The 12,865-nt window shown below is 43.9% G+C and overlaps 1 protein-coding gene across 1 annotated transcript; it reads left to right on the top strand.

The window, feature by feature from the left end:
• Window positions 1–3,948: 3,948 nt before the first annotated feature.
• On the top strand, window positions 3,949–12,470 carry LOC121876745. The gene is made up of 5 exons (XM_042382116.1): window positions 3,949–4,121; window positions 8,252–8,683; window positions 8,897–9,102; window positions 11,539–11,716; window positions 12,248–12,470. The coding sequence occupies exons 2-5, from the start codon at window positions 8,313–8,315 to the stop codon at window positions 12,468–12,470; spliced, it is 978 nt and encodes a 325-aa protein (XP_042238050.1). The 5' UTR covers window positions 3,949–4,121; window positions 8,252–8,312.
• Window positions 12,471–12,865: the final 395 nt, after the last annotated feature.

Here is a 12,865-nt window from a genome sequence, read left to right as displayed (position 1 = left end):
TTCTTCCCTCTTTCTCACCCTCACCCTCCTTTCCTCCCTCTTTCCTTCCCTTCCTCTTCTCCTCTTTCACCCTCCCTCTCTCTAACCCTCTCCCTTCTTCCTTTCCTCCTCCTTTCTCAAACACCATCTCCCTCTCTCCCTCTCTCTCACTCCCCGACACTAGGTGAGAGGCCCAGCTAATCAGAATAATGGAGTATGGAAAAATTTACGACTAATTATGTGGGAGACTGAAGTGTAATTTGTTTAATATGTGTAATGCTTATGCTCTTAGTGTGTATGTATGTATGTATGTATGTATGTATGTATGTATGTATGTATGTATGTATGTTTAATGTGTATGTTTTTATAGGGTGTGTATACATGATGTGTCTAATGAGAATGTATAAGACAGAAAACAACAGTAAACGCAACAGGAAACGACAGAAAACAACAAAAAAACTACAGTAAACGAAGCTAAACAAGAGAAAACGCCACGACTTCATCTCTCAGGAGTAACTAACTTAAACTCACATTTAGTTGATATCATACATGAAGTTAAGGCTATTTGAAAATGCTATTGTTGCCTTACAGAGATAAATCACCTCCTAAAATAGTGAGCTTTTGTTAACTTTACCTCCGTAGCAACCATTAGAGAGAGAGAGAGAGAGAGAGAGAGAGAGAGAGAGAGAGAGAGTTGCTAGAGTCAACAGAGGAGGTATGACGATAGCGCTGAGCCTGCACTTATCGTTGTGTGTGTGTGTGTGTGTGTGTGTGTGTGTGTGTGTGTGTGCTTGTGTGTGTGTGTGTGTGTGTGTGTGTGTGTGCGAGAGACAATAATTAGTGTTAGCGGATTTAAACACTTTGTCATAATAATAATAATAACAATAATAATAATAATAATAATAATAATAATAATAATAATAATAATAATAATAAAACACAGTAGTCCAAATAACCCGACAACACAGAACGAAACTCACAATGAACGAATGAATCATTTTGACACCGAGTTTTTTTTTTTTCTCCTTATGGGCTGTGATTTATCTGTCCGGCTCAACTAGACGCCTACAAAAAGCTAAAAATCTCGGTGGTTTCGGATTCATCGTCGAAGTTAAAGAGGGTTTTAGCTTCGAGATCCGGTGTAAATCTTTCCTTTTTTTTGTGCTTCGAATTTATCTCCCTGAAGCTTCGAAACACTGGTCTAAATAACTTAATATGTCCATTAATGTCGCCTAAATTCATATTAATGATCTTTAAATGCTTCTCTATCTTCGAATCCTTTGACTGAGACCTTGAATACACTTTGAAACAACGAACCCAAAGCTTCAAACCAACCATAGGCTTTGAGAAGACGTGTATATATATTCAAACCACGATTCATAAGGTTCAACTACAGGGTTTAAAAGTTTAGAAACTCGGCCCTAACATCACCCATCCCACTCAAACCCACTCTACCCACCCCACCCCACCCCACCCCTCTCCCGTGCTAAGGCAAAACAACTCGGGATTTCACCAGACAGAGCTGGGTCTAGAGTGATGGAGAGTCTCTTTCCCACCCCATATAGAACAGCTTAGAACCATCTGCCAGCCCATTGTTACAGATCGTCGGCTGGGACCACCATCTGCTCGGTAAGGCGACAAGAGGTAGAGAGTGGAGAGACAGGAGAAATAAACCGAAGGAATAGTGGGTAAAGGGAGAAATGAGATAGATAAAGAAAAGTTCAGGTTAAGAATACGTAATATATTTTTAATGTGATGATATTAGTATTTATTATTATTATTATTATTATTATTATCGGTTAATGCCCGACAATTTTATTCAGCTCAGAGGCGACACCATACACCACTCTCTCATTTCCCCTCACATCTCACAGACTAACTGATTCTCTACACTTTCTCTCTTCTCTCACTTTATCCATGATTAGTGTGTTAGTAATATCCCAATCCATCATCACTCTTACCCTCATAGTCCCAATCACAACACGGGTCATTTTTAACTATAAAGAAGCCATTATCCAAGTTCCCTCTAATCAAACCTTATCATTATTCGCCTCCTTCATTCTTAACACACACACACACACACAGAAAAGGGCCTGCAGAATCATGCTCGGCGCAAAATACTCCGGCTACACCAACGCTCTCTCCACCCTGGAAATGCCATCCCTCAGTGACCTCCACCACCAAGCACTGGAAAGGTTTGGCCGTGGACTACTGCACCACCCTCACTATCGCCACCTCCTGCCACCTGCAGCCCCCCACCCAACTCGCGCAGTCCGCCACTACAACAAAATTCAGCCCATAAGAACCTGCACCGATAGATATAAGAACAGCACCATCCCATCTATTGTTAAAATAATAAACAACTCCTGATTTATGTACTGTACAGCCCTGTAAATGTATTCAATGCATATTATATCATTATTTCTAAATCAAATATAAGTCTGTATATTTTCAGCCACCGGCTGCAACTCTATTAATAAACCGTTTATTATTATTATTATTATTATTATTATTATTATTATTATTATTATTACACACACGCACACACACACACACACACACACACACAGGTAACCAATTACCACTAATCCACTTCCATCCACATAAAATTAGGAGGAGCCTCATTAATTCTTAAAAATAATCTCTCTACCTTACTTTAGGCCATAATTAATTAAGATTAATTAGTCGATAAAAATATACCTGAAACACGCACGTAGGAGCCACCAATATTGTGAATGTTAATGAGTATTATAATACTTCTAATATGACTCACAATAATACCAATAATGTTAACAATAATGATAATAATAACAATAATAGGTAGGAAAAAGCTACTGTAAAAAGATAACAAATTGTATTAGAAGATGTATAATAATTTACATATATAATTGAGGAATATTAAGACTCAATTTGTTGACAGTGTTGTGAGTGTACCTGAACAGAGTCTGTGTCTTGCTGGTATACAAATTATAAAAACAATATAAATATATATATATATATAAACAATTAGTCATCACATAAAATAAAACCACAAAAAAATTAAATAAAAGGTTAAAATAATAAATAAATAATATTAAAATATATATATTGGTCTTTAAATAAAAACACAAAGAACTGAACAAAAAACTGAACAAAAACTGAACAAAAAAAATAACAGAAACTGAACACAAATTTAACAAAAACAACAAAAAACTGAACAAAAACTGAACAAAAATTGGTTAGAATAAAAATAAGGACCTCAACGACATCCAAGGTATTAAAAATATATCGGACACATGCCCTTGTACACACTTAAGATAACACAGAGGATAAGAGCCCAATGATAACCAGGACGTCTTGATAACACAACACTCAATCACGATGAAGACTGCGCCATATTTTCAAGTTTACTCAGAAAGATATCAAGTTGGAGTCATGTCTCAGGATAATTAGCCACCTCACCTCACCTCACCTCACCTCACCTCACCTCACCTCGACTCATCGCACATCACATCACCATACCTCACCTCACCTCACCACACCTCAACTTACCTTATCTCACCTCACCTCATCTCACCTTATCTCACCTCACCAACTCACTCATCTCTCACCTCAACTCACCTCAACTTATATCACCAACTCATCTCACCTGTCTGTTTGTCTGTCTCTCTATCAAGAGTTTAGCATTATTACAAGGTACCGACATAGCTGTCTCATACGTTGAGAGAGAGAGAGAGAGAGAGAGAGAGAGAACACACACACCTACCACCAGCACTGAATACCTCTCTCTCTCTCTCTCTCTCTCTCTCTCTCTCTCTCTCTCTCTCTCTCTACCACACCTTATCACAGCCTTGCCTACCGTACCTACAGCTGAGAGACACTACGATAAATCTCGTTATCTCCTCACAAGTAGAGAGATAATGACCAGTGTTTGTGTGAGTTACTACCTGTTAGAGAGAGAGAGAGAGAGAGATAAAAGCTTCCTTACTACCGAATCACTTCAATGGAACTCTTCAAACTGTGACCATCGACTGTAATAACCTCGACTCATATATACACAAGAGAGAGAGTTTAGACCAGAGGAGCTTGAGCCTGTAGTGTGGCGTAAACATGATGACGACAACCAAACAGATGGTCGAGTATAACCCTACAAGAGACGTCAAGTGAGTTTGTTGGTGTGGATTTCTGAGGCAAGTTTTAGGCCAAGTTTTTCTTTATATCTGGGAGGGGAGGAGGAGGGTGGGTGGGGAGGTTAGGGTGGGTGGGGAGGTTAGGAGAGATGGTGAGGTTAGGAGGGGAGGGTGGGCGGGGAGGAGGAGGGTGGGTGGGGAGGTTAGGGTGGGTGGGGAGGTTAGGAGAGATGGTGAGGTTAGGAGGGGTAGGGAGGGGAGTTCGGGAAGGTGGGGAGGAGGAGAGGTGGGGAATTTAGGGGGACATGACCGAGCTTATGTTGTCCTCCTCTTCCACTTCTTCCTTTTTATTCCTTCCATCTTCCTCCCTCTTCTTGTATTTACTTCTCCTGGTTTTTCTTTTTATTATTATTCTTTCCGTTCTCCATCTAATTTATTCTTCTCTCTCTCCCTCCTGTTCTTCTCATCCCCCTTGTCATTCTTTCTCCCTTTCCCCCCTCCCTTTTCGTTCCCTTCCTAACTTTCTTCCTTCCATCCTCTTTCCCTCTCTTCCATCTCCCTCCCCCTCATTTATGTAGCCCTTCTTCCCCTCATCTCCTTCGCCCCCTCACATGTAAACAAACACAGCTGACTGATTCATTTAACTGTTTTTGGATTTATTCGGATTTCTCGAGTTCCTTACAAATCCAGGAACAGCTGGTGGATTTATACAAGATCTGGGGATTAATAGGGGAATGTTATATAAATTACAGGTAAAATTAGTCTTTGATGAGGAGAGATGGAAAAGAATTTGTTTGTGATATAGAGTGAGGTTATGACCTTGTTGTGTTATTGTTTATCTTGATGATACGCAAACACACACACACACACACACACACAAGAACATAAGAACATAAGAATGGTGGAAACTGCAGCGGGCCTATTGGCCCATACTGGGCAGTCCCGTTTACACCCAACCCCTATTGCTCATATAAGCATCCAACCTATGTTTGAAGCTATCCAGCGTATTCGAGTTAATGATGATATTTGGTAACTTGTTCCATTCATCCACTACTCTGTTTCCAAACCAGTGTTTACCTATTTCGCACCTAAATCTAAATTTGTCTAATTTAAAACCATTGTTACGAGTTCGCTCCTGGTTGGAGTACCTTTGTAATGTCCCGTTTGTTCAGCCCTGACTTCCATTTATACACCTCTATCAGGTCGCCCCTCGCTCTACGTCTCTCGAGGGAGTGCAAATTAAGATGCTTTAACCTGTCTCTATACTCTAGGTTCCTAATGCCCGGGATTAGTCTTGTCATTCTCCTCTGAATTCTTTCCAAGGATTCTATATCCATTCTGTAATACGGTGACCAGAACTGAACTGCGTAATCCAGGTGTGGTCTCACAAGCTCAAGATACAGTTTTAGGATGACCTCGCTAGTCTTGTAACTAACACTCCTTTGTATGAACCCAAGTGCTTTATTAGCCTTGTTACGAGCAAAAACACATTGTTTACTTGGCTTAAGGTTCCTACTTATCATTACTCCTAAATCTCTCGCAGTCGGATTTCTCAATGGCATCGTTGTTCATCTGGTAACTGGTTTCCCTGTTTACATCTCCTATACACACACACACACACACATATTATCCGGGATTCGAACCAAAGACCTTCCTGACGTGTGAGTCAAAGCGGACTCCTCCACAACTCCCCCAGGTTATCTGCTTGGGGGTGATAGTGCTTATCTCTCCCCCGAGCCTACACCCCGACCTTACCCTGAAGGTGATGCTTGAGAGCTCCACCACTCCCTCCCCCACCCTCTTAAATATAGCAAAGGGAGTTAGGGGACAAGGAGGTGGAGGGAGGGAGAGAAGCGTAGGAGGGAGAGAGGGTGAGAGAAGGTGAAGAGGTGGAGGGGTGAGGGGAGGAAATAGGGGGCGAGGAGGTGGAGGGGTGGTGAGGGAGGGACAAAGGTATAGGGGCGAGAGAGGGTGAAGAGGGTGAGGGAGGGGGGTGGGAAACCCTTTAACTTCGTGTTGGTATCTGGCCAACGAGAGAGAGAGAGAGAGAGAGAGTCATCTGTTCTACCCTGAATGTCTCCCGATCCATTAATCATCAAACACTTTTAGCTTACATTGCCGCCAATTCGCCAACTCAACTCGAAACTGTTTGTTGAAGCGTTAAGTGTCCTCTGGGGAGCTTCTCGTGAGACGCAGAGTAAACAAGAAACAGGCAGGCTCGTGTTTGACTTAGATTCAGTTCATTAGAGGAGAGGAAATGAACCAACGAGACATTCTTACAGTTCTCCGGCTGCCGAGCGAACCAGCAACGAAACAGTCGAACCCTAAGGCAGGAAAATCTACACAATGCCTTCTAGCCACCCTGAAAAAATTCTTATACATAGTTTGGTTGACTTAAACAAACGCAGCAACATCTAGTTCATTAATGGTTAGGATACAGACTGAGGCAATGTTTAAACCCCTCTGGATACAATGACTCTAAGAACCCGAGCGAAGCAGTGTCGGATTGGGCGAACCTGAGGATGAGTCGAAGATCTTTTGTGAAAACATGAGAAGAAATTGGAGATATTTTTTTTATGCTGACGGAAGACTTAAACAAACCCTAGAGGGATAATTTTTTAACAAGATAGATAGGGTCTAATTTTAAGCTGAAGCAGAGAGGATTAATCTTAAGGTGAAACAAACAGGATTAACTTAAGCTGTAAAATGAGATGACTAATTTAGAGATGAAACAAACAGATCCATTATAACATACAGATAAAAAAGACAGACAATTCCTAAACAAACAAAACTAATCCTGATATTAAACAAACCAGAACAAATCCCAATGAAACACGAGATAAATCCTGAAATAAAATATATGAGATTAATCCTAAGTTAAAAAGACTAGATCAATCCTACGAGACGAAAAAAACCAGAGTAAATCCTATTCAGTAACAAACTATTTCGATGTACTGTAAAAAGTCACACAGAAGTACTTGGTACCCGAGAGAGTACTGAGAGAGGGAGGAGGAGGAGTAATTGGAAGGTTTTGTTTGTGTTTCGAAGCGTGTCATTATAGACGGAAATGAACCCTAATGAGACGATGTTTAAAATGACAGTGAAAAAGATTCCTGGTTGGTTGGTCACTGAGGGGGGAAAATTTTAATGATAAATATATATGATAAAAAGTGATGAAAGTAAATGTATTCTTACCCAGTGTATACGAATCTAAACTAGCCTAACTTAATTCACCTTAATTTAACCTAGTTTTAGCTTAATCTGGCTTAACATAATCATACCTAATCTAGTTGCAACTTAATTTGGCTTATCTCTAACTTAACCTGACTTAATCTAACTTAACCTAGTTTTGTGGGGGGATTTTGTCCAGTGGTATTTTGTCCAGTGGTATTTTGTCCTGGGGTATTTTGTCGACTTTGTATAAGGTATTTTATTTTTTTTCTCTGGGATTATTAGAGGGATTCTATTATTGCTCGGAGACGACCTTGTCACGTGAGATAGTGTGCCACCACCACCCCCCCCCCCTCGCCTGTCATTATTATCAGGAGGCCTCATGTTGCTCACCAATTCTCTCCATATTCCTCTTCCTCCCTCCTGCCCCTCTTTTTTCTCCCTCCCCCACTTTCCGTCCCTTTCTCCTGTCACTTAATCCATCCCTGCAATCTTCCATTCTTCCATCCCTTCCTCCTATCCCTTCCTCCCTTCCCTGGTGTACCCATCCTCCTCGTATCAGCCCTGTGTAGATGTTTGTCGACGGCTTATCTCTCCTCCTCCCCCTCCCCCCCAGCCCCGGTGTATGAACTGCTCCTTCTCCCCCTCTCTTCTACACAAGGTTCTTCAGGTGCTGCCTCTCAGTCATTACATACCTGTCGAGAGGGAAGGCCGCCCCATAAAACTCCTCCCTTCACCTTACCTGTTCATTATTATCGCGCGCCGCTAATGGTCAACGTAACCTGTGGCTTCACAATGCCCACTGTTGCTTTTCCATTATAAACTCGCTCCTGAAGTCGTAATCACCGAGTTTTGTTGAGTAGTTTACCTGTACCAACCCGACTCTGGATAGGATTTTGTGTCATGAGTGATTATCGTACATGGCGCATACGACCTTAGCGGAGTGAGTGGTTTGGTTTTTTATTATTATTATTGTTGCTGTTATCTCCCAGAGTGTCGTCGTGTCTCGCCCAAGGTCGTCGTGTCATCCTGTAGACGAGGTCGTGGAGGACAATGACGAATATTATGTTATCTCTGTGGCTGACGCTGTTGATCGCCTGCCTCCTTCAGCCTACTACCGTCTACTGCTTCGGTCCACAGAGCCTCGTCAGCAAACACCACCACCACCAGTACCAACCACAACAACAAATCCCTCACCAGTCTTCACTACCCAATGACACCCCATCCACAGAGCACCAGAAATCCTCCCCCATGTACCAGACGTCCCTCCTACAGGATGAGTTGCGTCTGCAGGAGGAAAGGAAGAAAAATAGGACTCTCCCAGCTACACCTCAGAGGAGCTTCTTTCCAATGTATCCTAAGAGCCTCCTGGAGAATCGAGATCTCCTGAAGGAATTTGCAAACTTGGATCCAGATTCTCTCAGGTTCGTCAGTAGAGTTTTTCCTCATAGGTGAAGATGTAAGAACTAGCTGACTCTCATCAACACACACACACACACACACACACACACACACACACACACACACCTGTACACGAGAAAAATCACACAGACTCGACACTTGAAGTAATTAATACACACAATCACCGAACATCATCCAAAGGAGAAATAAATAAACTAATCCACGAAATTCCACAGACTGAGTTCCTCCCCGTCAGAACCTTCAGGAGATGACGAGGATGATTCTGGGATTGATCCGGCGTGGCTGCTGAAGGTGTGGCAAGACATGAAGTCATTCTACCTCCCCTCCGCCAAGTACATAGACAACCAAGACTGTGAGAAAGACACCAGTGATATAAACATTATCTTGCACTACAAAAAACTCTTAAGACCCATCCTGAAGAGTAAGTGTGTGTGTGTGTGTGTGTGTGTGTGTGTGTGTGTGTGTTTGTATTCCTCATTCAGTAGAAGCTAACAACCTCACACTTTGCCCTTGTTAGATTTTGTCCAATTAGAAATTATCTGATAAAATTTAGTCCAATATGATTTTGTCCACTGGGAATATCGTCCAAGTACCGTCCAGACATTCTGTTGGTGGACGCCTGGGTTGGCATCACTGCTCGCTTCACAACACACGAGACAATAGTTCGAACCCCCCACCCTATTTTTTCCTATACGTCAGTTAACTCAGGCGATTCTCCCTATTATCTCCCTTCCTTTCCTCCCTACCTCCCTTCTCTTCTCTTCTACCTCCCTTCTCTTCCTCCCTACCTTCCTTCTCTTCCTCCCTGCTTCCCTTCTCTTCCTCCCTACCTCTCTTCTCTTCCTCCCTACCTCCCTTCTCTTCCTCCCTACCTCCCTTCTTTCCTATCTCTCCTCTTCTTCACCCACCCTCCCTCCCTCTTCCCCCTTTACCTCCCTTTCTCTCTTCCTCCCCTACCTCCCTTTCTTCCTCCCTTCACCTTCCTTCTCTTTCCTCCCTACCTCCTTCTTCCTCCTACCTCCCTTCTTCCTCCCTTTACCTCCCTTCTTTCTTCCTTCTCCCTACCTCCCTTTCTTTCCTCCCTACCTCCCTTCTCTTCCTCCCTACCTCTTTCTCTTCCTCCCTACCTCTCTTCCTCCCTACCTCCTTCTTCTTCCTCCCTACCTTCCCTTCTCTCTCCTCCCTACCTTCCTTCTCTCTCCTCCCTACCTTCCTTCTCTCCTCCCTACCTCCCTTCTAACCTTTTCTATCTTCCTCTTTTATCTCCCTTTCTCTCTTTCACCCACCCCCTCCTCTTCTCTCTCCCCTTCCTCTCTGCCTATCTCCCTCTCCCTCACTCAACACACCTTTTCCATCCCCTCGTTACCCTCAGTCCCTCTCACGCCTTTTCCATTGTCCCTTCCCTCATCCCCCGTCTATTCCAGTCCTCCCTATTAATTATCTTACCCCTTACATTGCCCTTCCCATTACTCTTGCCTATTCCAACGTCACTTATCACCCCTCCCATCCCTTCTCCTGCTTCTGTTACCTCCCACCCTCTCCCATCCCTTCCCCCGCTTCTGTCACCTCTCCCACCCCTCCGTCAGTTCCAGCCAGCTCACCACAAGAACACAATACCTGTCAGAGCCAGCCAGGGCGCCGGTAGCCGAGCCTCCTGTGTCCCAAGCTTTGATCCTGGCGAGTCCCATACAGTGGGTCAGTGTGTTCCCCAAATGTGATCCCAGCTAGTCCCAAGTTTTGATCATATGAAGTCCCTACTCTTCCTCACCACTCCACACCTTCCCTAACCCTCTCCTCACCACTCCACACCTCCCCTACCCCTCTCCACACCTCCCCTACCCTCTTCCACACCTCCCCCTACTCCTCTTCACTCCACACCTCCCCCTACCCCTCTCCACACCTCCCCCACCCCTCTTCACTATTTCCACACCTCCCTCTGCTCCCCTCTCCACCTCCTCACCCCTTCTTCACTACCTTAATATTCTCCCTACCCTTTCTCCACACCTCCCCTACCCCTCTCCACACCTCCCCTACCCCTCTCCACACCTCCCCTACCCCTCTCCACACCTCCCCTACCCCTCCCCTCCGCTGTATAAACACACCTTCGACATTTTGATGTTAAGAAAAACAAAACGCCTTTTGTTCCACTATCATCATTATCTACTACGCCTTACTTACCTCAACTCTTAATTATCAATCAACAATAGACTTTGAGATGATAATAGGGTGTTTTGTCGACCTACCAACACCTATTTCGGGTGAGATCCGATTTTATCATATTCAAAATATAACTAAGCCGTGTGTGTGTGTGTGTTACTTGCCTTTGGTGGTGGTTAAGGGTGGTTAAGGGTAGTTAAGGGTAGGTGGGTGATTATTGCCTCCTGGACATACAGTAGAGGGACTCGTGGCCCTTACCTGTCCGTCCTTAGCTTCACCTAAACAGTAACAAATATTAACACTAACCTAACTTAACCTAGCCTAACTTAACCTAACCTAACACTAACCAAACTTAACTTAACCTGACCTAACCTAACCTATCGTCCCTAAGTATCATCAGGGTGGTCAATCTTCACGTGAAATAAGCTAGGGTCTCAAATTATCAAGTCCTCCTAACAATGCATGATTCTAATCTCTCTCTCCCTCTCTCTCTCTCTCTCTCTCTCTCTCACTTTCTCTCTCTGTCTGCCTATCTGTCTCTATCTTCTCTCCCCATCCCACTCTCTCTCTCTCTCTGTCTCTCTCTCTCTTTCCCACCCACTCTCTCTCTCCTGCCCCCCCTCTCTTCCACCCTTCTCTCTCTCTATCTTCTCTCCCCACCCCCTCCCACCCTCTGACTCTCTCCCATCCTCTCCTCCAGTGATAGACTCGTGGGGTAAGGTGCCAGATGGGTTCTTCTTCGGCAACATCAGGGTGCCAGGTATGTACGAGGAGTGCCTGAACGTCGAGGCACACTACAACCTCACCGCCTTGGTCGACCTACATTGGGTGACCACACTCAGGAACTACACTGGCCGCTACTGTACTATTTATTACCAGTATGTTGATCTAACTTAATCTGACTTAATAAGACTTCATTTAAGCTGGTTTAATTTTATAAGATTTAATTTAATCTAACTTAACTTAATCTGACTTCACTTAATCTGACCTCAATTAATCTTACATCAGTTAACCTGACGTCACTTAACCTGCACTCATTTAACCTAAGGTACTTAACCTATTTAAATTAAGATAAATTAACCGTATTAATTTAATGAAAAGAAACCTAACGTAACTTAACCTAATCCAACTTAACATAAACTAACCTGACGTAATTTAACCTAACCAAAAAAAAAAATTGCCTAACCTAACCTAACTTAATCTAACCAAAACAAAATTACCTAATCTAACCTAACTTGACCTAACTTAATCAAACCAAAACAAAATGACCTAATCTAACCTAACCTAACCTAACTTAATCAAACCAAAACAAAATGACCTAATCTAACCTAACCTGACCTAACTTAATCTAACCAAAACAAAATGACCTAATCTAACCTAACCTAACTTGACCTAACACATCTCCCCAGGCCGGTCAACAGCACCCTCCTCCTCCAACAGCCGTCAGAGAGGAAGGTGGGGTCAGGGGCGGCACTTGTTGACCTGGCGTCTCCTCTACCCTTCTCGTATGGCACCTGTATGCCCTCCACCTGTACCTCCGATAACCTCTTGGTACGTCCACTGCCCTCCACCTGTACCTCCGATAACCTCTTGGTACGACAACTACCCTCCACCTGTACCTACCTCCGATAACCTCTTGGTACGTCCACTACCCTCCACCTGTACCTCCAATAACCTCTTGGTACGTCCACTGCCCTCCACCTGTACCTCTGATAACCTCTTGGTACGTCCACTACCCTCCACCTGTACCTCTGATAACCTCTTGGTACGTCTACTACCCTCCACTACCCTCCACTTCCCTCCACTACCCTCCACCTCCTCCCTCCACCTGCAACTCTCAACAAACTAGCTCGTCACTCTCCATCACCCCCCCCTCTCCATCACCCCCCCTCCTCCTCCACTCACACCTAACCCCCCCACCCCCCACCTATTTCCCCCTTCCTCCCCCTGACGTGACATTTGTTCCCTCGATGGTCCTCTGTAATGTCAGTCTCGAGTCAGCAGAGTTTAGTGCTGACGTCGGCCGT

The sequence above is a fragment of the Homarus americanus genome, unplaced genomic scaffold (assembly GCF_018991925.1).
Source record: "Homarus americanus isolate GMGI-L3 unplaced genomic scaffold, GMGI_Hamer_2.0 scaffold50281, whole genome shotgun sequence".
NCBI lineage: Eukaryota > Metazoa > Arthropoda > Malacostraca > Decapoda > Nephropidae > Homarus > Homarus americanus.
This window is presented reverse-complemented; position numbering and strand designations above follow the sequence as displayed.